Source organism: Fukomys damarensis, unplaced genomic scaffold, assembly GCF_012274545.1.
Source record: "Fukomys damarensis isolate Sample0158 unplaced genomic scaffold, DMR_v1.0_HiC HiC_scaffold_33, whole genome shotgun sequence".
NCBI lineage: Eukaryota > Metazoa > Chordata > Mammalia > Rodentia > Bathyergidae > Fukomys > Fukomys damarensis.
This window is the reverse complement of record NW_022900945.1, coordinates 18243988-18269827: the sequence shown is the minus strand read 5'-3', so window position 1 is coordinate 18269827 and position 25840 is coordinate 18243988. Positions and strand designations below refer to the sequence as shown.

General features: G+C 36.6%; 1 protein-coding gene across 6 annotated transcripts in view; it reads left to right on the top strand.

Moving 5' to 3' along the window:
- The window catches only part of Ssx2ip (SSX family member 2 interacting protein), a 35951-nt gene that overhangs the window by 1203 nt on the left and 8908 nt on the right, over positions 1 to 25840 (top strand). For 4 of the 6 annotated variants that reach the window (XR_782663.3, XM_033758270.1, XM_010636724.3 and 1 more), the window contains exons 1-10: positions 8366 to 8525; positions 9258 to 9427; positions 10069 to 10281; positions 13824 to 13934; positions 15637 to 15772; positions 18639 to 18714; positions 18792 to 18969; positions 21227 to 21377; positions 23242 to 23378; positions 23723 to 23896. Coding sequence is in view for 3 of the 6 variants with exons in the window: in XM_033758270.1 (XP_033614161.1) it covers positions 8483 to 8525; positions 9258 to 9427; positions 10069 to 10281; positions 13824 to 13934; positions 15637 to 15772; positions 18639 to 18714; positions 18792 to 18969; positions 21227 to 21377; positions 23242 to 23378; positions 23723 to 23896 (1389 nt within the window). In the remaining 3 variants the exon portion in view is untranslated. Of the gene's footprint in view, positions 1 to 654; positions 702 to 8365; positions 8526 to 9257; positions 9428 to 10068; positions 10282 to 13823; positions 13935 to 15636; positions 15773 to 18638; positions 18715 to 18791; positions 18970 to 21226; positions 21378 to 23241; positions 23379 to 23722; positions 23897 to 25840 lie in introns of those variants that run through there. The other 2 variants (XR_782662.3, XR_782664.2) reach the window with 2 other exon arrangements.

The following is a 25840-nucleotide window of genomic DNA, read 5'->3' as shown; positions in this document are numbered from 1 at the left end:
AACTCAGGACCTTGTGCTTTCGAGGTAGGTAGAGGAACCACAAAGCTAAATCCCCGGCCCCCAATAGGCCTTTTTAAAAATGTTTTTTTTATTGTGCCACTCTGCTGTTAGTTTTGCTGTTTGATAGTAGTGAGTTCATTCCTTTTGCCTCTTAGCATCACTTTGAAAAACATGGGTCTTTTCTTGTTGTCTGAAAAAACACATTCACTTATAAAAAGTTTAGAAGACAAAGGAAAAATTGTCCATAATATCTTTTTGTGTGTGTATAACAGCACATAAAGAAAAGAGTGAAATTCCTGCCCTTGCCTCTCCCCTTCCTATTACTAGATTGGTCTTTCCTTCTAGTCTTTTCTGTTCTTGTATAGACATCTATATTTATAGCACAGAAATTTTATATATATTTTTAAGAGAGGACAAGGGTCATATTGGATATTGTTCCGCCTTTTAAAATTTTGAACAAAATAGAGAAGGCTTTCCAAGTTAGTAAAATCTCTAAGAATAGATAACTTTTCTTGTGCATTTTCCATGTACCAAGGCTGTTGTAGGTCCTTTACATGTGTAAGATTACTTATTAGAATGATTAAGTTTATTAACTAATTTTACTGTTTAACCATCTAATGATTCTCTAAGACTGTTTTTACTCCCTTTTCGCAGGTGAGAAAAATGAGGCCCAGAGATTTCTGTTCAGGATCATTTAGTTTGTAAGTGACAGCTGTCGTTTGAAACCAGGGGGTGTGACTTTGGATCCTTGTTTTTAACCATGCTACTGTACAGTTTCTCCTACATCAGGTCATCTCAAGGATATAACATAAGGAATTTGAAGTACAGCATGTGGCTCCCTAAGCTAAGAAGTTACCTGTCTAATGGTACATTTTGGGCTAGGAGCTTCACTGAGGGTTATCCTTCAACTCAAAGTGGGGTACACATGAAATATTTTACCATAATATGTGTCTTCACACTGTTTTAGGCAGTCTTTGGTGAGAGCCACATCTTCACAGGAGTGATGTTAGGAGATATTCTTCCTGAGCTTCTTATCTTGCCCACTGCGGAATGAGGTGCTTAAGAGAATAGGCTCTGCAGCCTGGGATATGTTAGACTCCTGCCTCGGCTACACTCTTAATTCTGTGACTTTGAATGAATTACCTAAGCTGTCTGCCTCAGTTTCCTTATCTGTGAAAGGAAAATAGTATAACTCTGGGTTGTTGTGAGGATTGACTTCATAGAGCATTTAGGCCAGTTCTTGCCACATGTATTTCTAAGTGGATACCCCCTGTCATCCTTATACTGTGGTAGTTTTCCATCTGTTACCTTGTTAAGTACCTATAAAACCCCAAAGAAGTAGATGTTACCACCCTATCTTACAGGTAAGGAAACACTTGGCGAGATGGTCTTGCAGTAAGTGAGCTAGTCAGGATATGACCTCAGACTTTTAACCTCATTGATGTCTTGTCACCAGTTCAGATTGGGGAGGTTCACTTGAGATTCAAGAATCTTGAAGAACAGAGTTGTGAAAATGTCTGAACTTGCCTTTATTATCTGGTGCACCTGCACCAAAATCTTGCTGACTTGGACTTAATGTCCACTGGAAATTACCCACTCCAGCCTGAACCTAAGTATAGCCATCTTAGGCTTCATTTTTCTCTACACCCAGTCCTGTGAAGTGAGCATTGTTGGTGTTATGCTCCCTAACTTCAAATCCCTGTAGTAGCCACTAACTCATCAAGAAGGCAAATTATTAAAGTAATAACCAGTTTTTGTTTTAAGGTAGGAAAAGTATTTGTAACAATTAATAGCTATAGTCTCCTTTGGAACAAAACTATAGTAGAAGTTTTACTAACATTTTAAATAATCCCTATATATTTAGTTTGAGTGTAATAACATCTATTTCAAGTACACTATTAACTGAATTCTTAAATTTTATGACTGAATTGTAACATAGGACTAATGTTTAAAGACTTCCTTTTAACACTTTTATTCCCCCAACTCAGTGCAGTAGCTTGGTAACTCTAACTTTGTGATATTTTAGCAGAAACTTGGGTAGCTGTTTGTGAAAATGAAAATTCCTGTGCAGTATTTAGAAGCCCAGATAGTATGTTACTATGTTCCTGTGTAAAGGAAAGCTGTTATTTTCTGACACTTGATTGAAGGTTGTTTTAGAATTCTAATTAGATAGGCATTGTGTCTTCCTAAATTTGGATTGAACTTGTAAAGAACCCTTAATATAGCGTAATGTGTGAAGAAAATCTCGTAATCAAGATACTTTGATTTTGCTGAGCTGTCTGGGTTTGTGGATGTCTTAGAATTTGTGGGGATGATGAGGACAAGAAAAATTGAAATGAATAATAGTTTTCTCTAAAATGTTGGCTCATTTTCATTTCTGGTTTTTTTTTTTAATGATTTACTTACCAGAGTATACATTAATTTGTGATGAGATATTTACTTGAGCAGTCATTGATTATCCACTAGATTTGGTGGAAGGGAATACAGCATTGTAAAATGCAGTGCTTAGGAGTGTAGCTGGGAACAAAGCTAGAGAATAGTGTTGTGGGCTGGAGCTTTTGGAGATAGCTAAGTGACAGTTTGATAGTGGTTGAGCTGTGCTTGGGAAAGTATATTGGGGATTAGAAAAGAGAATGTAGGAGAAGTACAGAGACTGGAGTGAGTTTGTAATGTGGCACTCAGTTGATTGTATGATTTACTGAGCAGGAACTCTTGGCTGCAAAGGTGAGTACAAGAGTGTTCCCTCCCCACCCTAGAAGGGTGGTTCATAAGGTAGTTTAGGAGGCATCCAGTTATAACAATGTGGAATGGTTAATTATAACACCGGATATGTCATTGTCATAAACCTGATCAGTTGTGTTAGTGTATGCGGTATCGTTTTTAGTTATTTTATCAGAAGATATAAATTATGGGGTCAGTAAGTTTTGAAGGGACTCACAAATACATATCTCAAAACATGTAAAACCTGCTGCCTCCCAGGAGCCCTGTGAAGTCTCGGGAGCAGGGATATTGATCCTTCATGCCCCACAGTAGTGTGTACAGTCTGGATGTGCACTTTCTCAGTGGGAACAGGTGGCATCTCCCCAGGTGTAATTCAGGGCCACCTTGTCACCAGGCAGTCAAAACAGGAACTACATTTGCTCTGCATAGGACAGGAGGCGCTGAGAAGATGCCAGGTTTGGGTGCTTGTTGTTCTGAGGTCCAGGGACCACTTGTGGTGACATTGGCCCAGAGATAACCTGCTGAGGTTCAAGGTGTGGGTATTTAAAAAAAAAAAAAAAGACAAAAACAGAAAAATTGTATTATCTGTTTTGTTCATATTGCTTCATATTCCAAAAATTAGCTTAACCCAACAAGCATTTATGATCTCACCATTTCTGAGCGATGAATCTGGGTACTACCTAGCTCAGTGCCTCTGGCTCAGGGTCTTTCACTAGACCGCCAGCCAGATGTTGGCCGAAGCTGCTGGCATTTAGTTTGACCAAGGTGAGGTGCACTTCCAGATTCACTCACACAGCTCTCAAGCAGGCTTTTGTTTGCTACAGATCTGTGTTTCTGTCTCACTGGAGGCAGGACTACTCACAACGCCTTGGCCTGCTTTCCAGGGAGAGGGATCTAAGAGACATTGAATGAAACAATCTTCTGTGGAAGCTGCAGCTTTTTTATAACCTAATCTTCAAAGTGAAATCCCATTGCTTCTGCTGTATTCTGTTAGAAGCTGGTCAGTAAATCCAGCCTATACTGAAGGGTAAGAGTAACCCAAGGCAAAGAATAACTGGAGTCATGTTAGAGGCTGCCTGTCCCAGAGCTCAATGTGTGATTGATGATCAGTATATTAAGAGCTTAAACCTCTGGTGTGGAAAGAACTAGCTAAGGAACTTTTTTTGATAGGGGAAAAAAAACAGTTAAATTAAGAAGATCCTCAAACATTTTTGCTAAAAATCCATAAGCTTAGTTTATATGTTACATTAATATATACTGTTAAGATAGAAAAGTATTTATAAATGAGAAAGAAACTAGCAAAGCAAAGATAAATTGTACAAGTGGGTCTCAGTAAATTCCAGTACAAATTGTATGCTCTGAGTGAAATTTAATATAAGCAGATTTGTTCACACATGATTTTTCATGAATAATCACATCCACTATTTAATATTTTGCTGACTTGATGGGATCTACAGTGTGAACTCCTGTCCCAGTACCTGGTTTGTAATGGACTCTTAGGTTGCTTTTGAAGCTTTGAAGTTATAGTGGGATTTTGATGGTATGTATTAGGTTTATGCAAAGTATACATGCTTTTGCCACCTTTCTTTTACTTTTAAATTAATTTGATTATTTTACATCTTCATAAAAATAGTTTGCAACTTTCAACAATGAAATTTTAGCTATGATTGATATAGAATGCAACACTTTAGCTTCTTGATTTTTGGGTGTATATAATAGTACAGGGGACAGGGGCTGGGGATTTGGCTCAGTGGTTCCTCAGCCTTCCTCACAAGCACAAGGGCCCAGGTCCCATCCCCGGTACAAAATAAAAAAGGCACTAAAAAGCTCACAAAGAGTAAGTGACTTAAGTTACATTTTTGAAGAATGGATATGAAATAGACACATTTTGGCCTTTAGTCTTTCTGTCAAAGGAGAACAGATATGTTGTGCACTGTTGTCTTATAAGTACCTTAACAAAAGAATAAAAGAACAAAAAGATCTTGGAAAAATACCTATGTGTTCCTTCTGATCTTGATCTTCCCCTTGAAGCTATTGATTACAAAGAATTAGCCCAGTACATAATGTATTTTTATAAAAATGTTTATTTCTAATCTTCTAAGTATCTGTGTCCAACTTTCATTAAGAGTAATGGTGCCATTTGTTACATCTGTTAGTATCCTGTCATTTGTACCAAACAGCCCTATGACTAGATGATGATAGTAAGTAATATTAATAATATTTTTCCCATATGCCAAGCAGTATACTAAAGTCTTTATGCATTATTGCACTTAACCATTGGAGGAATCTTACAAAGTGTTGCTATTAAAATTTACCAGTGAGGAAAGTAGGGCTCAGGGAGGTCAGATGATTTACCCAAAGCTGTTAGAGTAGGTGGATTCTTTGCTTCTTGCATTCTCTTCTACTATATTTCTAAGGCCAACAGTAAAATTAATATTTTTCTAACTTTGTGCAGACTGTGTCTTTATGCTGTTCATCCTATTACTGAAAGCATTTGTTTAAGTACAGTGGGAAGTGCAAAATAGTTCATTGTCTTTCTTTACCAGAGAACAAGTAGAAAACCAGCAAGAGATCAGTGCCAAACTGGGTAACAGCCTTCATGCATGGAAAATGATGCCTAACATTGCTTTATATTGTGCACTGCTCTGTGACCTACAGAAATCGTTCTTGATTCCTCTTTCACCCACATTTTAATCCATCTTCAAATGCTGAAGGTTCTTTCTCCAGAACACATCCCTAATTTTTCCACCTGTTTCTGCCTCCTCTGTTGGAACCATAGTGCAACAACCTTTGTCTTGCCAGGACTGTTGCAGTAGCTTCCTTATCTGTAGCAGCCTTTACATGCCCACCTACTCTGCGATACAGCCAAGCCAGAGTCATCTTTCTTAAAGCATAAAGGAAATTGTTACTTTTGTGCCTAAAGCCAAAGCCCTTCAACATTTCACTACAGTTCAGAGAAATCCAATTTCCTACCCTGTAGCCTTGCTTACTGTGCTTCAAACACACTGGTTTTCTTTATGTTTTTCATACTGAGCAAGCTCATTTCCATTTCAAGTCTTTATACCTGCTGTCTTTACTACTTATGCTACTCTAGGCGTTGATTACCTTGTGTTGAACTTGGCTCATTTAGGTCTCGGTGCAGATGTCACCGTGTCATAATAGCCTTCCCTGAGCAGTCTAGGTACCTCTTCTCAACCAACACTCTGTCATATTATAGTATCATGGGGTTCTTCATGCTAAGTGTTAATTTATTGCTTGCTTTAGTATCTTTAGCTACCCTCACCAGATACTGAACTTCTTGACAGCAAAACTTCTTTTTCTTGGGCCTAGAAAAATGTCTTGTACACAGTGGGAGCTCAGTGTAATTGAATGAGTAGAAACATTCATCATATTGTGAATATTTTCCAACAGTATTAAGTATTCAAACAGAGGTTGTAAGCACTTCATCTTCAGTGGCCTGGCCTAAAGAGACATTTTATTTGGCTTGTAATATAGTGTTATTGTTTGGAGCTGTAGCTCATACAGACATTCCTGGTTCTAGGACCAAGTTTTGATCCTGCAACTAAGTTGTTAAATGAATTAGTCACTAAATCAAGGATTGTATATAGTGTGTACATTACAATATTCAGAACAAAGACATGGTCAAAGGAAACTCCTCAAGTTGAAGACTTTGCTTTTATTTGTATAACTTACTGCAGTACTGTAATGTAACAACATAAAATTATAGTACTATACTGTATAGTGCAATCAGCAAAAATTACAGTACTGTATAAACAAGGTGTGCAATACAAAAAAGACGGTGTGTCTTAAGTCTGAACGGTGTGTCTTAATTCTGAACAGTGTGCCTCAGTCTTAAGTCAGAAAAGTCATTAAACTGGTAGGTTTAATATCAGTAGTTAAGGACGGACCTTAAGTGTGTATAACCTGTAACCATCTCAGGGCAAGACGGAGAGCATTTCTGGCACCCACTCGGCTTCATATCTTCTTCCCATCTCTCCTGGTTCCCATAGGATAACTTGCATAGAATTAAATATTTTTAATTAGTTTCTAATATTTACAAATAGGGATACTTCACATAAAAGCCCAGAATTCCAGTGTCCTTAAAACTTCTAAGATCTGTCACCCCAGGCCCTGCTTTCTCTCTTGCTATAGCTGAAGAGCAGCTGTCCAGAGTTGGCAGGTGGTCACCAGTTCCTTCCCTCCTCCTTCTTTGACCTTGTAATCAGTTGACAGTTGGCACTTGCAACTTCTTTTCTTATGATGGAGAAATATTATCTCTTCCATTATTTCTATTAAAAAGTGGAACTAGGAGTGGTAGATGGCAACAGTTATATCTCATACTTAGTTCCCTTCATTTATATTTCAGGCCTGTTAGGTATTTGCAGTTCTTCATAGTTTTATTTTAAAAAATACTTCTTCCACCCTAAGTCCACATAGTTTTGTGTAAAGTCCATACAGTATATAAATGTATCATGGATTTACCTAATTTTCTACTATGGAACATGTTTCCTTTTTTTTTCCTATTGTAAAGAATAACCTGTAGATGACTCTATGTACACTGTTTTCTTAGAATGAAAATGAAATTTTAGAAGTGAGAAGATGATATTTATTTTGAAGACTTATGGTACGTATTACCAAAAGTGCTTGGTAATATAAATTGATGTTATCTGAATAGCAGTGTGTGTGAATATTCATTTCCTTACATCTGTGCCAACACTATGTATTATCACTTAAATGAAAAGCTTTGCTAATATAATAGAGAAAAAAAGATTTCTGGGCCATAACTTTGTCATCTTCCTGACTACATAAATGAGAATTGTACTTTGTTTTAAAGAAGGCATACCTAACTTGCAGTGGACAGGGCAGCATGCAGCCCTGCACAGTTGGTAATGTGGCCTCACAAGATCGTAAACTCTTTAACATTTTGTGATGTTTAAAGCTGTTTTTCATTATGTGATTGTGCGGGGCTCAACTGCGTGCTGTGCAGGTGACCCAGGAGCGCTCTGTGGGGAGGTGTGGTGCAGTGCTGCCTCTGCCTCCTGTCCTCCCACGCAGATCAAAGCCTATCCGTATCAGATAGGAAGTGTTCTTGTGCAGCTGGACAAGGGCAGACAGGGATTACCAGCAGCAATATTTCATCCTCCCTGCATGTGCATGTGCCTGGGAAGATAGATGTTTAATTATTGAACATAGGTTTGTTGTGTTATTTTACTTCAGTGTTACAATAAAAAATATAAAAATAAAGGAAATTTTGTTACCTATACTCATTAATTGTAGTATATGTTTTACATGTGGTCCAGGACAGTTCTTCTTCATGCTGTGCAGCCCAGGCAAGCCACAAGGTTGGGCACCAGTGTACTAAAGGATATATGATAGAAATATTATTTAGTGCAGTACTGTACCTTAGATTAGTGTTGTGAGTCAGATCGGGTGCGATGTTATGTGTGAAGTGATGTGAATACTCTGATAGAACTTGGGAGGCCTCTAAGCTTGACCCTTATATATTTTATACCTATACATGCATATAATTCTTAAGCTTTATTATATGCCATATCTGCATGGTAATAAATATTGCAAGATCCTCCTGTTTTGAAGCATGCACCAAATTCTTACACATTGGTTTTCTTTGTTTGCTTGCATTTAGATGCAGTTACTCTGTCATTTGCTTTTAAGGAGATGCCTGCATAGAAGAGTGACAGCAGCCGACTATATGTCTCAGTGCTGAACTAGTTCCTCAGGAACCCTGGCTCTGGAAATTGCTATGGGAGATTGGATGACTATTACAGATCCAGCTCTGTGTGCAGGTAACAGAGTCTAAAATAACTGGAAACCACTGTAGTAAATGTAAAGGTGAATTTCTCAGTAAACTTGGTATGGCACAAATATTGAAGGTATGACTAAAGAACAACATAAATAGTTATGCAATACCTAATTTTCTCCCTCAGGGAAATAATTAGAGAAGAACTCCAAATGTGCCATGAGTAGTGTGGTTCAGTGCTATGGATGGATGAATAGATTGCTTGATTTTTTACAATTTTCGAGTAAAATTTTTATACATTTGAAATTTATTCATAGGAACTTTGAATGACATAGACAAATGTGTTTTCTGTACTATGTTTATAAACTTAAACTAGTGGAAGTTAAGGTATCTTGGCACCTAATATGCCTACGAAGAAGACCACTTCATTTGTGTCTTTTTGGGGAAAAAAGGTTATCATTTAAAAATGGCTTTGTCCAATGTCAGGTGTGGTGGCGCACCCTGTAATCCCGGCACTTGGGAGGCTGAGGCAGGAGATTGCTGTGAGTTCAAGACCAGCCTGGGCTACATAGCGAGTTCCAGGTCAGTCTCAACTACATAGTGAGACCCTGTCTCAAAAAAGAAAGAAAAAAAGGCTTTGTCCTAATTTTTAAAAAATAAATTTTAAAAAATATATGTATGTATATGTATATGATACATAAAATCTTTGGTAATAGAGATTTTTAGTTTCACATGTATTTTTATAAATTATATGAGTACTTTTTATTGACTTTTTCAGAAAGCAAAAACATCTCTCAATATACCTCAGAAACAAAGATGTCTCCATCAAGTTTATACTTACAGCAAGTGCTATGTTCTTCAATACCTTTATCAAAAAATGTACACAGTTTTTTTAGTGCCTTTTGCACGGAAGAGAATATTGAACAAAGTATTTCATATCTTGATCAGGTAATGTTTTTTAAAGAAGCACTGATGAAAGTCATGTTACATGATCGAACACATCATATCAAGGTTACCTGTGTCGGGCACAAATATAGTATGCATTGGCCTGAGACAGGTTTGCAGAAAACCTCGGGATGTAATACAAGTTCTGTTTGGAGCAAGTTGGCTTTCCCTTTATCCCAGGCTCTTCTATAAGAGTAGAGTCTAGACAGAACCCAGTTTTTAAATTTTTCTTGTTGTTCTTTGAGATAGTATCTTCTTAACAATCTTGGGCAGGTTTTCCGTTTCTCTCAGAAAAGATTCCTGTCTATTGTTCCTTTACAAGTTGTCTGATAACCAACTTTTAAAAAAATTAACTTATTTTAAATATTTAATTGACAAGTAAACTTGTATATATTTATTGTGTATATCATGTTTTAAAATGTACATTATAGAATAGCACAAAAGAGGTGGTTAAGAGAAATATGCATACTTCATACTTAAAATCTATCTACTCTCAGCACAGCCTGCATTGTTAGTTGTGATAATCACAGTGCTGTACAATAGCTCTTTTGAATGTACTCTTCCTGTCAACTGAAATTTTGTATCCTTTGACCAACATCTTCCCAAGGACACCAACTTTAAAAAAAAAACATTTCTCCTACTAGGAATTGACTACTTTCGGGTTTCCTTCATTGTACGAAGAACCCAAAAGCAAAGAAGCAAAGAGAGAATTAAATATAGTTGCTGTTTTAAATTGTATGAATGAGCTACTTGTACTTCAGCGGAAGAACCTTCTCGCTCAGGAAAATGTGGAAACACAGAATCTGAAACTCGGAAGTGATATGGACCATCTTCAGAGCTGCTATGCAAAACTTAAGGTAGAAATTTCATTTTTTTTTATTTTTTTATGGTACTGGGGATCAAATTCGTGCCCTTACACTTGTGAGACAGGCAGTGGAATCACTGAGCCAAATCATCGGCCCAGAAATTTCATATCAATTGTATTTCAACTGCATTATTGTATAACTCAGTGCTGCAAGTATTCATTGACTTTATCAAATAAAAGCCTCTTTAAAAAACTGCTACAGCCAGGTGTGGTGGTGCACACCTGTAATCCCAACATTCGGGAGGCTGAGGCAGGAGGATTGCTGGGAGTTTGAGACCAGCCTGGGCTACATAGTGAGTTTCAGGTCAGTCTCAACTACATAGTGAGACCCTGTCTCAAAAAAAACAAAAAACCTGCTACAAGTAAACATAAAAGTAATTTGTACTTGCCAATTGTATTACTTTCAAATATCTATATTGAAGGCCTTGATTTTATAAACTTAATAATTTGCTGAATCTGTTGAAAATTAATTAGGAAATATTTACATGCAGAGGAAAATACAATAAGGGTTTACCTACCCTTCTGTTTTGCTTAAGAGTATTTTTCTTAAAATTAAATGATGCAGCCTTTTCTAAGATTTTTTAAATCAAAGTTCAGTAGTGAAAACAGGCTGGGTAAGACCTGTAAGAAGTCCCTAAAGTTCTAGAAAAGACTGTGTAAAATGCATTATTTAACTTTTGTCTGAAAAAAGTATAATACTTTCACAGGATCTGCTGTATTTAGATGTAGAACATTTATTGCTGTTTTCTTTTTCTTTTTTTAATTTTCTATTATAATTTCTTTTTTTAAAACAAAAACTTCAGGAGAGGAGCAAAGTGTTTGAAAGTTTTCCTTTTAAATTCTTGTATGATAAGAATGTATATTGTGGTTGTATATTATTAAGGGTGTGATATAATTCATGCCTGATGTTTTCCTAAATATACTAGTATATATTGGGTCTTTTTATTTGTGAGAATCAAAGGCTTTGTTCTTTACATACTCGAAGGAAGTCAGCTTCCTTTTAGTTTTCACCTTGTTATTCCATGCCTGTTTCTTGCTATAATTTGAAGGATGAAAGGAAGGATGCGTATATATATCCTCTCCCCTCCCTACCTCAACCCTCCCAGGAAGAGAAAATTAAAAAAAAAAAAACAAAAACTGAGGGTTTTTGAGTCACTGATCTCCACAAGAGAATAATAGGATCTCTGTATGTAATATTTGAAAGTCCAGTAGGTAGTTTGTCATAAAATAGAAGTGGCATAGAGTCGCACTAATGGGAACACTGTGAACATTAGAGCACAATGTAGAGAAGAACCTTAGCTGCTCAGTGGCACCTGGCACTTCCAGTCTGTCGCTACCTAGTGCTACTTATATTGTTTTCTTGGTTCATATACAATTGGTAGCAGTGTATTTTCTCTTTAATCATGTCTTGGTTTTTTGTACATCCAGAATGCCTCGGGGATAGAGATTCCAGTTGTGTTTCCTGGTTGACTGGGGCACTGTAGTGGGCTGGAGGGGAGATTAGGACCTTAAGCCTGTGATCGTGGATTCTGCATTCATCCAAACCAGAGACACCAGTGGAGGGTCCAACTGTGGATTAAGCTGATCCAGGGTTGTAAACCTAGACGATAGTATTTTTACTCCTGCGCCCACTTCACCAAGTCTTACAAGTAGCCAGTGAGTGATCATATCCTGATGTGATAAGCTGGAGCCTCTGTGACTTTTCTCTAAGGAGTGATCTTTTTATTAGGACTACCCAGAACATAGAATTTTTTTAAAGCTTTTTTTTTTTTTTTTTAGAGTATCTTCTAATTTTGGTCTTAACCTGGGCCAGAATCTCTTATTTTGGCTCATCTTTGGATAGAAATGTGTATTCACTGTGGAAAGTCAATGATCTAGCCTTGAAAGTTTCTAGATCTACCATATGATTCGTTTAACTCAACCAATATTGAGTATTTATGTTGTAGGACCTGGGTTTCAAAGATGAGTGAAACCTTAGTCCCAGCATGTGAGGAGATTGCAGTCTAGTAGAATGAGACACATTGAGCCATAATTATTTTCTTCCTTAATAATTCTTGGTGTAGGAGGTGAAAGTCTCACAGAAAGGTAATTAATTCTTCTTCTATGATTTGAACAATAAATTGAAATAGCACTTGGAAAAGACATTCACGCAGAGTATTTAATTTGTATAAAAGCACGTGTGAGAAAACATTGCACTCCCAGGGAGTTGCACACAGCTCTCTAGGGACTGGTGTGTGTAAAATGTGAAGATGAATAGTAAGAAGTCAGGCGGGACACATGCTCCACATAATGTCAAAGTTTACCTAGTACAGAAAGTCGGAGGTACTGAGGAGGAATAGAAGAGGTACATTTGGGCTCCAAGTTGAAGAATTACTGGGGGCGGGGAAGTGCACTTGGGGTGGAGGTGTAGGGTCTCAGCTTGGCAGTGAGGACGGCTGTGAACAGACTGTTGCAGAGGTTTTGGACTTGAACTAAAATAGTGCCGCAGCTAGTGTTCCCACCCTTCTGCAGACTTGGCTCCCAGTCATGTTTGACTCTTTCTCAAAGTCAAACTCGCTCTCAAGGGAGGGATGATGTTGCAGTGTTCCAGTAGCTGAGGAGATCTTCAAAGGGGTGTTATAGAAGTATTACGGTCTTGAGACCATAATGTTAATTGAAATAAGTCAGACACAAAGTTACATGTCACATGTTCTCTTATCTGAGAAGCCCACACTATAAATAAAGAACAAAATAAAACAATAGGAAGTAGGGAGATAGCTCTTTGTCAGATGGGAAGGGGATCAAGAGATGGAGGGTGGGGGAAGGGAGGGGAAGGAAAGAGGATGAAAAAGGAATGAAGATGGGTTATGTACATATACCCAACTCCGCATAAGAAATGTAACATGTACTGCAAACATGCACTAATAAAAAAATACTAAAAAAGTCTTTAAAAGAAATTTTAAATATATTCAATGGCAGCATTATAGAATAAGGGGTGAGCCAGCCAGGCGTGGTGGCGCACGCCTATAATCCCAGCGCTCGGGAGGCTGAGGCATTGAGGCAGGAGGATCGCTGCGAGTTCAAGACCAGCCTGAGCTACATAGTGAGTTCCAGGTCAGTTTCAACTACATAGTGAGGCCCTGTCTCAAAAACACCAAAAAAAAAAAAAGAATAAGGGGTGAGCCTTTCAAAGGAATCCTTTTGACACAAAATTTGGTATTTAAATGTTATAAAATTTGCTATGTAGATTTAATTTTATAGTGTTAAGCTAGGGGGTGAGCTTCAAAGGAATCCTTTTGACACAAAATTTGGTATTTAAATGTTATAAAATTTGCTATGTAGATTTAATTTTATAGTGTTAAGCTCTGTAGTAACTGCTTCGCCTTTTCTCGTGCCATTGAACTTTGATTTTAACTAACAAACTAGTATGTGTAACATCTTGTTACTGGTCTTTTAAAAATTTATCTGTTCCCCAGAATCTAGGGGGGAAAAATAGAATTTAATCGTTGCAAATTCTATGTTCATTTTAATTGGATTGACATATGGATATTTTAGGAACAACTGGAAAATTCCAGGAGGGAGATTATTGGGCTTCAGGAGAGAGACAGACAGTTACAGTGCAAGAACAGGAATTTGCATCAGCTACTGAAAAATGAAAAGGATGAGGTGAGTTTTATTGAGCATAAAGTTTAAGTCAATTTGTGTGGGGATTTTTTTTTTTTTGTAATATGTGGTAAGAGTCACTTAAACAAAACTTACTCATGCTGTATCGCATTGGTTTGGTGGACCTCCAAGAACGGTGCTGTGTCATATTTAACTGGGAAATGAGGAACCTTCTTTAGTACAGCTCTCTGCCTCCCCGTCCGTGCCCCCAGGATCCATTCTGTAAATCAGTCCATAGCTGGTAACACCAGCGGCCCGCACCAGCCGTCCTTACTGAACACATGCTCGTGCACTTTCTCTTGGTGCAGATTTTTGCTTCTCTGCTGTACCTATACTTGGTCCCTGGCATGCCAGTCTGGTTTTTGTTTTAGTTTTGTGGTGTCAGGGATTGAACCCAAGGCCTTGCCCATGCTAGGGACGGTCTACTACTGTTATGCATCCCCTGCCTGCTTTATGCCTTCTTTCAATAAACAGTGACATTGTTCCTGTAGGCGAGCAATTATTTGACTAAATGAGCACAGGAGCAATTCATTTTAAAAATCTCATTTCTGGGGCAAAGATGCTAACTTAGAATTGTGACATCTTTTGGCATAATACCAACTTTTCTTTACTAGTTACGTGGAACTAAGGGGTTAATGCATTTGAAAATATTTTGTAGTGTATCTAAGAAGAAATTTTATTGCTGTGTAATATGATCCCTGTCTGTAATAACTATAAAAATACATTACTTTCAGTGTTTTATATGTTTTAACTAAGAGACATTTAGGGGATTGTATTTCTTTAAAAACCCTTAGTAATTTAGAGAGACTTACTTTACCATATTGGATTATGCAGGAGTATATTTAATAAGTGGGTAATTAATATCTTTACCAAACCATAAAGTTGCTTATACATATTTCCTGGAGTTATTTCATATTACATTTTTACTTGAACTGCTGATTATACTTCAGTATAGTTAATTTGAATACAGTTCACCTTTGGGAAGGAATAAGTTAATATTAATCTCTAGCAGGTATTGGGAATGGCTACCTACATAGGATAAAATGTACTTCCTGTCAAGAGCTGTCTGTGAAGCCACAGTAGATATAAATTTTGGACAACAGTACCTGACACTTAAGTAGGCACTCAGCAGATGTTGGTCAGAGAGAAATGACCCTGGGCACAAAGCGTACAAATGCTGCTGTGTGCCACTGGCTACTACACTTTGTAGTTAGTCCCTGATACCCTAAAAGTGATTGCAAGATGACAGTATGAGAAGGTCATTCGAAATGACTGATGAATCCTATTTATTTCAGATAAAGCTTTAATCATTTTAATACTTCCATAAGAGTTTCTAAAGGTAAAAGTATAGAAGATAAATTTAGAATTAAAATTAGAAAATTTAGAATTAAATTTTTTGTTTATTTTTTGAGACAGTGTCTCACTGTATAGTTGAGACTGCCCTGGAACACCCTGTAACCCAGGCTGGTCTGGAACTCACAGCGATCCTCCTCCCTCAGCCTCCTGAGTGCTGGGATTACAGGCGTGCACCACCATGCCTGGTTTAGAATAAAAAATAAAAACTATGATTTGTGTAGTGATATTTTAAAAAGTAGTTTCCACTGAAGGAAGAATCATCCTAGAATTTTTAAACTATTATCTGGGAAGATGAATTTGTGAATTTTAACTGGGCTTATCCTCATTTGACAGAAAAAATTTTTTTCAGGTACAAAAATTACAAAATATCATTGCAAGTCGAGCTACTCAGTACAATCATGATATGAAAAGAAAAGAGCGTGAATATAATAAATTAAAAGAACGTCTACATCAACTTGTTATGAACAAAAAAGATAAAAAAATAGGTAAGCAACTGGCAAAGACACAGCTAAATAAATTAGCTAATATGCTCAGAAATAAGTATAAATATATTGTTCACAACAGTGTTATTTTCATGCTTTTTACAGTTGATTTTAGATGGTTTATGTCGATATAAACTGGAAATTTAGACAAACTAAGTCATTTAGGTTTGCCTCATAAGTTGCACAAATTTAACATCACAAGTACAGGATTGATCCATAGAGGAAAAACTAAGCCAGGGAACACTGATTGTCCATAGCAAATTAAGGACCAGGATCTGTTTCTGAATGTCAAAGGAAGTAGAATTTTTAGAGTTAACTTTATAAATTGTTCATCCGACCAACTCATTTATAGGAGTTTGAGTTCTTTTCACTGTGTGTTTTTATGTGTTTGTTTGTTTGTTTGGTACTGGGGATTGAACTCAGGACTTTGCACTTGCGTGGCACCCCTGAGCTAAATCCCTGGCCCCTCAGTGTGTGTTTTTGAAGCAGCTAATCAAGGATGTAGTATGAAAGTGTGTAAGTGTCTAATGTATACTTTTTTGTAGTATTGTTCTTTTGAAAACTTTAATCTGCAACTATTCAAGTAAGTATGTGCATAATTTTGTGCAAATAGTGTAGATTTATTTTTTATTTTTTAATTTTTTGGTATTGGAAATTGAACTCGGATCCTTACGCTTTTGCTGCAGGCAGTAGAACCTCTGAGTTAAATCCCTGGCAAAGTAGTACAGATTTAAACAGTTAAGCTACACACAGTAGAGGTATGCAGTGAAATTTTACTGGCTTGGCATAGACCAGGGAAGGAATGAGAAGCCTGTGCATTTTATTTATTGAAGAGTGCTTCCCGAGTGGATTATATAGGCAGGCTTCTGACCTACATTTTGCAGTTACACTCCTGTCTTTGCTAAACTGAACCTGAATTTAAGCAACCACTGATGAACACATACTTTAGGCTCTTCTATGGTGGGCCATTGTGGTTCATTGTTGCCTGCATTACTGATATTTTTGTGCAGCAGAGCAGTTACAGCTATCTGATGTTTTTTAAACTACTGAAAAATTGAAAGTGAAGGTGTAATAATAGTTAAGACTAGTACAGAAATGTTTAGTTATTCTGAGTTAATAAGTCATACTCATGTGCATAATCATTAGTTTTTAAGGTGAGTTACCCTCATGTTTGTCCGTGAAGGAAAGAACAACACTAAGGAAGCAGGATGAAATGCTGAAAGCATAAAATGTAACATCTAGTTAGAGATATTTACTAAAGACTGAATTCTAGAAGCAGACCACTTATATTTAGGGGTGTAGGTGTTTCCTATTGTACACCCAAGTGGAAGTGACATTTTTGGGGTTTTTTCCCCCTTTTATTGAGTTTATTGGTACATTTAAGGTATACAGTACAATTACGTTCATTATTGGGATCTTGTACCTTTACATGACAGGTCTTGGTTCTCATTATTTTCCCCTTGTCCCTGCCCTCCCTTCACCCCCTCCTCCCTTCCCCATTTACAAACACTTTATTTCCATTTTTTCATTTTCTCATATTTTTTTCTTTTCCCTTATTACTTTTCCCCTACCCTTCCCATTTTCCCTACACCTTTAGCCCTTTTCTTCCTATTTCACATTGTCAATTATATCATTAGGATCTTATGTACTATTATAGTTTATTCACACCAGAGAAACTATTTGGTATTTACACATGTGTGACTTATTTATTTCACTTAGGAGTATATCCTCAATACGTATCCATTTTCCTATGAATGAATCTAATTTCTCATTCTTTATGGCTGGCTGAGTAGTATTCCATTTTATAGAAAAACCACATCTTCTTTATCCAGTTTCCAACTGATGGGCAAATGGGCTGTTTCCAAGTTTTAGGTATTACAAACTGTGCCGCTATAAACATTGGTGCGCTTGTATCACTGGGGTATGATTCCTTTAATTCTCTTGAAAGATACCCAGCAGAGAGATGGCTGGGTCAAATGGAACCTCTAGTCCCAGCTCTTTGAGGTATCTCCATATTGATTTCCATAGCAGTTGCACCAGTCTGCACTCCCACCACCAATGGAGAAGGGTTCTTTCTCCCCACAGCCCCGCCAACATTTGTTATGATTGATTTCTTGATAGCAGCCCTTCTTTGTGGGGTGAGGTGGAATCTCAGTGACATTTTTATGATTTTATTAACACTATGATTAAACTTATCCTCATCCTGTTTCCTTCTTATTCCAAATGGGTTCATCCCTTCCTATGGCAGAGAGACTTTACTGTTGGCAGGGGCTTGACTTCTTTGAAGATGATGATGGTGATGATGTTGATAGATAGAACATGGTAAACCTTTTCTGTAAAGGTCCAAGTAGTAAACATGCTTGGCTTTGTGCGATCTGCAAGTGTTTTTTATACTTACTGCCTCTGCTATTATAGAGAAGTGTCCTTAGATGGTACATACACAGAGGGATGTGGCTGTGTTCCAGTAAAGCTTTATTTACAAAATTAGGTAGTTGGCCTGCAGTCTGCAGTTTGCCAACCACTGATGGTGAAATTCAAGTGATAAAGCAACATTTATTAAATACTGTGTGTCACTCACTGTGTTCACTCTCCTGTGTTAAGTGTTTTAACCTTATTTCTTTCCATCTTAACAACTTTTGGGGTGGATATCATGTTCTTCCCACAGTACCAATAAAAAATAAGCTTAGAATTATATAAGTTCGCCAAGATCTCTTGGTGCTTACAAGCAGTTGAATTATAACTTGAAATCAGGCCTTTTGGTCCCACATGGTAGCCTATCTACCAGATTGATTCACAACCCTAGTATGTGTAAAGTACTTTAGATTTTTAAATATTGTGGTAAGAGTTTGTTTTGTGTGTTCACTTGCAGCCATGGACATTTTAAACTACGTGGGCAGAGTGGATGGAAAACGGGGCTCCTGGAGGACTGGTAAAACAGAAGCCAGGTAGAGTCTACAACACTGAATCAGTGGTCAGACTGGCTTTGTCCACTGCAGTCCCATGATGACAGTTTCTTTCTCAGGAACGAAGATGAAATGTATAAAATTCTCTTAAATGATTATGAATACCGTCAGAAACAAATCCTAATGGAAAACGCTGAACTTAAGAAGGTTCTTCAGCAAATGAAAAAGGAAATGATTTCTCTTCTTTCTCCCCAAAAGAAGAAACCTAGAGAAAGAGCAGATGACAGTACAGGAGCTGTAAGTAGCCTTTTCTCTCTAGTACAACCTTCAGATCATTGAACAACTGAGGCACAGATAGGTGTGTGCAGAGAGCACACTACTGGTGTTTTGAAGAGGACAGTCACTGCTATGCTATTTTCAGTCACTGGAACAACAAAATGTCCTCTATGTTTCCAAACACACCGTGGGAAACAATGGAGACGATCTTCTGAGGACTTAATCCGTGCCAAGCAAGCACAGTGATAAACACGTTATAAGCATTTATTTCATATTATTTCTTACATGACAAATTTCTTCAAACATTTTAATAATCTGATTTGTAGGTAGTATAATTATCCCCATTTTGTAGATGAAGAAACAGGCACAATAGTTAACGAGCCCAGTGTGATGCATAGCAGAACTGGTCTGTCTAATTCTATCTTGCAGAAAAAAAAAAAATTTTTTTTTTTAAATGCTATTTGAAAGCAGTCGTCTCCTTTATCACTTTGGTTATGTATTCCAAGACACCCCTCCGCCGGCTGCCTAAACACAGAAGTGTATATGAATCCTGTGTATATGGTGCTATTTAAAATCTTATTTGACTTTATTTTTCCATATCTATCTATGAGAAAATTTAGTTTATATATTAGTTACAGATTAATTCTTTCAGTCTTGTCACTTTTGAGTCAGTTCTTAACTTTCGCTAAAAATGTCTTCAGGGTTAGCATGATTTACATTACTTGGGAGACTTCCTTAGTTTTTAGCCCTTCCTTTACTACCTTTTGTTTCCAGCTTCAGTTAGCAAAAGTGGGTAATAAATCGAGATCTCTCTTACCCGATCAGCCACCTCTTGCAGTCAGCCTATGAGTAGTCTGTATAATTCTTCATAATTCAGATATTTAGGTTTGGAGAAATCATCTCTTAAGTGTGTTTTCTGTTTTTACATATCCATTTTCTAGCTAATTTTTCTCTTAAAATTTAATTCAACTCTTCATTTCTTTGAAGGAAAGATTTTAGAGCATTATAGCAGAGAGAGTAAGATGTGACCTTGGATTGCCTAGGTAGCCTCCATGATTTAGTCATTCTTTGGCTTGCTTATGTGTAGCCAAAATGCAGATTCAAATTCATGTTACATGAATTTTTTATTTTCATCTTATGGTGATAGAGTTTTATTCAATCAGGAAAACATGAAATAAGTATTATTAGCTTTTTTTATAAACAGATATGTTGTATAAGTTGACCATCCCTAAACGGCATATTTAAAATCTAAAGTGCTATAAAACTTTGAAACTGAGTACCAACATGATGCTACACATAGAAAATTCCACCTCTGACTGACCTCATATGACAAGTGCAGTCAAAACACAGACTCAGAATTAATTTCAGGCTTCCACCTTCAGGTGGTGGTACACACCTTTAATCCCAACACTCAGGAGGCTGAGGCAGAAGGATTGCCACAAGTTCAAGGTCAACCTGGGCTGCGTAGTTCACAGCCAGCCTGAACTACATGGCAAGACCCATCTCAAAAACAAAACAAAAAAATTACCTTCAGGCTGTAAGTATAAGGTATATATGAAGCACATGAATTCTGTGTTTCAACTTGTGCCCCATCCGTAAGATATCTCAGTATATGCAAATATTGTAAAATCTGAAAAAATTGGAGACACTTCAAGCCCCAAGCTTTTCAGATAAGGAATACTCGGCCTACATTCTGATAGACTTTAAGATGTATAGAAGAGAATGTGTGGTTCCCTGGGAGAGTTAGTGGCAAATATCTCCTGAAGCTGGATTGATGAGAACCAGAATCACAATGAAGGCAAGCTGCTCGTGTCATGGTGGCCAAGGAAGCAGAGAGAGGAGGAGCTGAGGAGCTAGACACACTCTTAGTGACCTGCCTCTCCCAACAAGGCCCCAGGTCCTTAACCAAAGTCAGCCATAGCACCCCATGGTCCAGTTCTCTTCCAAAAGCCCCACCTGAGTATATGAGGCCCTTGGGGGGCATCTGGTAAACCATAACAATCTGACCTAGCATTAGACAGATAATGAATATACCACACACAGCTCCATGATTTTGTCACTAACCACTTGTATTCAAATTCAGGTTTCAAGAGATTGGAATTAGCAAGTTTCTATCTTCAATATTAGTTACTTTTTCTCAAGATAATTAAAATACTGGATTGTGTAGTAGGGAGATACAGTACAGAAATGATTTTGGTAAGAATGATAATTTAATGACTACCATCTGGCCATGAAGCTATTTCAAGATACTGGTTTTTACTTTTCTCTTCATTTGTAGGTTATCTCTGATGTTGAAGAAGATGCCGGGGAACTGAGTAGAGAAAGCATGTGGGACCTTTCTTGTGAAACTGTAAGAGAGCAACTTACTAACAGCATCAGAAAACAGTGGAGAATTTTGAAAAGTCACGTAGAAAAACTTGACAACCAAGGTAACTATTGTCTTATTGCCTGTGAAGTAAGTTGTAACAGTAACCTGTTGGAAAGCCACAGTGTGGGCTCAGACCTGAAATTTGTAGCTTAGTCTGGTGTTTTGAAACCAAGTTTTTCTTCAGTTTTTACCATGAGATTTGAACTTGAATAAGAACAATACACTTTGCTCTTACACTATTTTTGTGAAAAAAGGATGTCATATATCCATCTGCTGTGAATGCAGCATATAATTAATTAAAGAGAACAGATCTTTTAATAAATCTTGAAACTGAAGACATTACCATATGGTATAAAGGTGAACCTTTCCCATTTCCACACACTTGTATATTACTAGGTTCCAAATAATTAATTAAAATTTTTTGAAATAATAAGATATTCGTTGCATAAGTAAAGTATATAAAGTAGAATATTTAGATACCCATTCCCTGTATGTAAACACTTAGTTTGCTGTGTATCTTTTTAGCCTTTTCCGTATGAATTTGTGAAATGTTTATTTAAACATAGAAAAGCTAAAATTATCTCATACATCTATTTTATTCAGTCTCCTTTTTTCACTTAACATTGTATTAGAAATCATCCCCTGCCCTTATAGCTAGATCTGTGTTAGTGAATATATCCTAGTATTTTGTATTTATTAAATAAAGCTTATCATCCCCTCCTTATAGCTAGATCTGTGTTAGTGAATATATCCTAGTATTTTGTATTTATTAAATAAAGCTTTCATGTTTCTTAATCAGTAAAATTAAGATTTCTGCCCAGTAAATTAAATTTATTTAGAGAAAATTTATTTGAATGTGGTTTTTCTATAAAATGGAATACTACTCAGCCAGCCATAAAGAATGAGAAATTAGACTCATTCATAGGAAAATGGATACATATTGAGGATATACTCCTAAGTGAAATAAATAAGTCACACATGTGTAAATACCAAATAGTTTCTCTGGTGTGAATAAACTATAATAGTACATAAGATCCTAATATGATAACAGACAATGTGAAATAGGAAGAAAAGGGCTAAAGGTGTAGGGAAAGTGGGAAGGGTAGGGGAAAGGTAATAAGGGAAAAGAAAAATATATGAGATAATGAAAATAAAGTGTTTATAAATGGGGAGGGGAGGAGGGAGTAAAGGGAGGGCAGGGGTAAGAGGAAAAAATGAGAACCAAGACTTGTCATGTAAAGATACAAGATCCCAGGAATGAATGTAACTACTGTATACCTAAAATGTACCAATAAACTCAATAAAAAAGAATGTTTATTTGATATTGTTAAAATAATGAACTCATTGCCATTGTTTTAACTAGTAAAGAGCAGTCAGCAGAAATTATTATTGTTAGAGTCCCAGTGTTAATTTACATGTGATTTTACTCATTTTAATCATCGTGTTAGTAAAATAGCAAGTATGTCTGGATGTGGTATTTGTTAAGTGCAGTATGAGAGAGCCAAATTTGTAGTACTGCGTTGATTTTTGAAGAAGTAGCAACAAAAACATAATTTATGAATTTTTGTTAACATTCTTCTGTGAAAGTAGCCAAAATGTCTTTTTAATCCAGGCATAGTCTTGAATACATATGAATTGCAAATTAAATTTTGGTAGTAGAGCTCTATTTTTAATGATATTGTTTATTCCCCAAAGCATATAAATTTATAGTTACTGTGAACTTATAATTGCTTTGCTTTTAAAACCATTTTGCCTGTTAAAAATAATAAAATTTTATCATAGCTTATGGAAAGGAAAAAACACCTTTTACAAAACCTTTTACAAAACCTATGAGATGCTACAAAAATTCTAGAGCCTTGATTTTTAAGTATGTTCAAAAAGTAATGGTGACTGTAGAACATGTCAACTTACTGACTTTGGGTTAGTTTCAAAGGTACACTTAGAAGGTTTTAACGATGAAGATGTCATATCACGACAAGACCATGAACAAGAAACTGAGAAACTGGAGTTAGAAATTCAACAGTGTAAAGAAATGATTAAAACACAGCAGCAACTTTTACAGGTAAATGTGAATTACCCTTTAAAGCTGTTCCACCCTCTGAAAGGCCAGCATTTTACTAAATCTCACTAGATATTTATTCCTTTAGTATCATAAGGTCTATGTACTGGACATTTTCCACAACTAAGCTGAGTTAGTTGCTAGCAAATGCATTGCATATCACTCCCTAAATAGTTCATGCTTTGCAAATGGAGTAGCAGCATTTGAGAAAAGAGATTCCTCATTTGCTTTTGTGACTCTTCATGATTTCTGTCCTTGCTGTCTAGTTTAACCCACCTTTCTCTTGCTTTCAACTTGGAGTATGTTGCAGGAATCCCCCGAAACTTACTATGCTTTAAATTTAATAGCAGCAGCTTGCTACTGCATGTGATGACGATACCACTTCTCTATTACGGGACTGTTATTTGTTGGAAGAAAAAGAACGCCTTAAAGAAGAATGGTCCCTTTTTAAAGAGCAAAAAAAGAATTTTGAACGAGAAAGACGAAGCTTTACAGAAGCAGCTATTCGCCTAGGATTGGAGGTACTGTAAATCCCTTGGCTCCTAGGGCCAGGGATTTGGCTTATGGGTGGCACTGCCTGCCTGGCAAGCACAGAGACCTCAGTTCAATTTCCAGTGCTGCAAAAAAAATTGTGCTTCTGGAGATTCTGAGGCTTGGGGAGTGGAGAGCCTCAGTAGAATTCTTCTAGTTCTACTTTTCTAATTTTTCTTTGCTGCCCAGTTTTTCTCATACTTGATTACCTCATAATTAATCTTAAGTTGAAGGAAGGCCAATCATATGAACTGTTACACAGTGGCATCTTTTCCCCTTACCATATTTGAGAACTGCAATTTTTAAAAAAATACTTATCTATGTCTGATTGACTTTCTGCTGTTACATGTTCCGTTTCACATAAGAGATCTCTTGGGCATCTGTCATTTATCCGCTGTCACTAGTTACGGTGTGGAAGATAGCACAGGAATGTGTCTTTTTTTTAAATGAAAGTACAGTTTAAAAAAATTCATTCTCTCTTTATAATCCCTCATTCAGAGATGTATGCATTAACAACTAATAGTTTGGATTTATTCATATATATATATAAATACATGCACACAGATTTATATATGTGTGTATATATGTATACGTACATACTCGCACACACGTATACTTCTGCAGCTTGATTTTTAAAGCAATATATGGCCTATGTGTTTCCATTTCAGAAGTTACAGAATGTCTGAACTTCTTTTGTTTTTCTTTTTTTTAACTCAACCTGTAGAAAAAGCTACAAAATGAGAAAATATCTTCCTTTATTGCTAGTTTTATTTCTTAGCGAGAACCACTGTTAAATGTTTGTGCTGGTAGTTCTTCTGCAACCAAAATCATGGAGAGAATTTAGTCCATGAGCCAAGATACCACAATTTGTACTGTATGCCTTATCTCTCATGTTTTCCTCTTTGGGAGGTTTCCTTCATCTTTCCTGTGTTACATATTTTAAGTAACTTTTTATAAAAATAGCACATAAAAAGTAGATACTCTGAATCCTGGTGTTTAGTTTTTGCCCAGAAACCAGATTATAACATAATCTATATTACTTTGTAGAGATCCTTGTGTATTTTTATTGTTCTCTTCTTTTCTTCATGTTCTGGAACTTCTTTTTAAAAATGTTTTCCCTTTGGAGTATTGCTATAGGTTTACTTTGTGTTCTAAATTCTCAATATTCTCTTTTATCTTGCATATCACCAAACTGTGAATCAGTTTTATTACTCCAGCCATTGAGATTTTATTTCAGACCTTATTTTTTTAAAGTTCTAATAAGCTTAATTTTTGCTTTGTTATTTTACAGATATATATTAATCTGATGTGTTATAACTTTTTAAAAGATATTTCCCATCTTTTGAATTGTTGTCCCTGCCCATTTTTTTTAAATCTTGGCCTTGCTTTTTCTTTCTTTCTTTTTTTTTTTCTCTTAATGCTATCAGTTTTTTCAAATGTCTGATCCATGATTCTGTATTAATATTTATGAGTGAAGGTCTCTGTGTTGTTTTAGTAGCTGATATGGTTTTCCTCACAGTTGTGATAGTCTGTTTCAATTGCTGTTTTCCTCAGGGAACAAAGCAGCAATGCCGGCATAGACCGTCCGGAGAGAGAAAGATCAGCCCTGTCTCTGAGCCCCTATGCCCTAGCTAGTTTGCACGTCACTCCCAACTGCCCAATTTTCTCCGTTTGAGAATCTTTCTGTGGGGGCCTTGGGGACGGTAACTGCAGTGGAGGATAAGACAGAAGGATGAGAGACCTGGGGGGTGAGAGAGAGCTTTTAGGAATTATCAGCTGTTCAGGAAGGGTGTTGAGATGTAATCTGCCTGTGCCCCCTTGTGGTGTAATGGTAGCATCTACTAGTTCTGGTAACAGCTAGAGGACAAGTGAAATGTTTGATGAAGTAATTATTTGTTTTTGTTTTGGGCTGATTTTTTTTTTTTTTTTTTGTT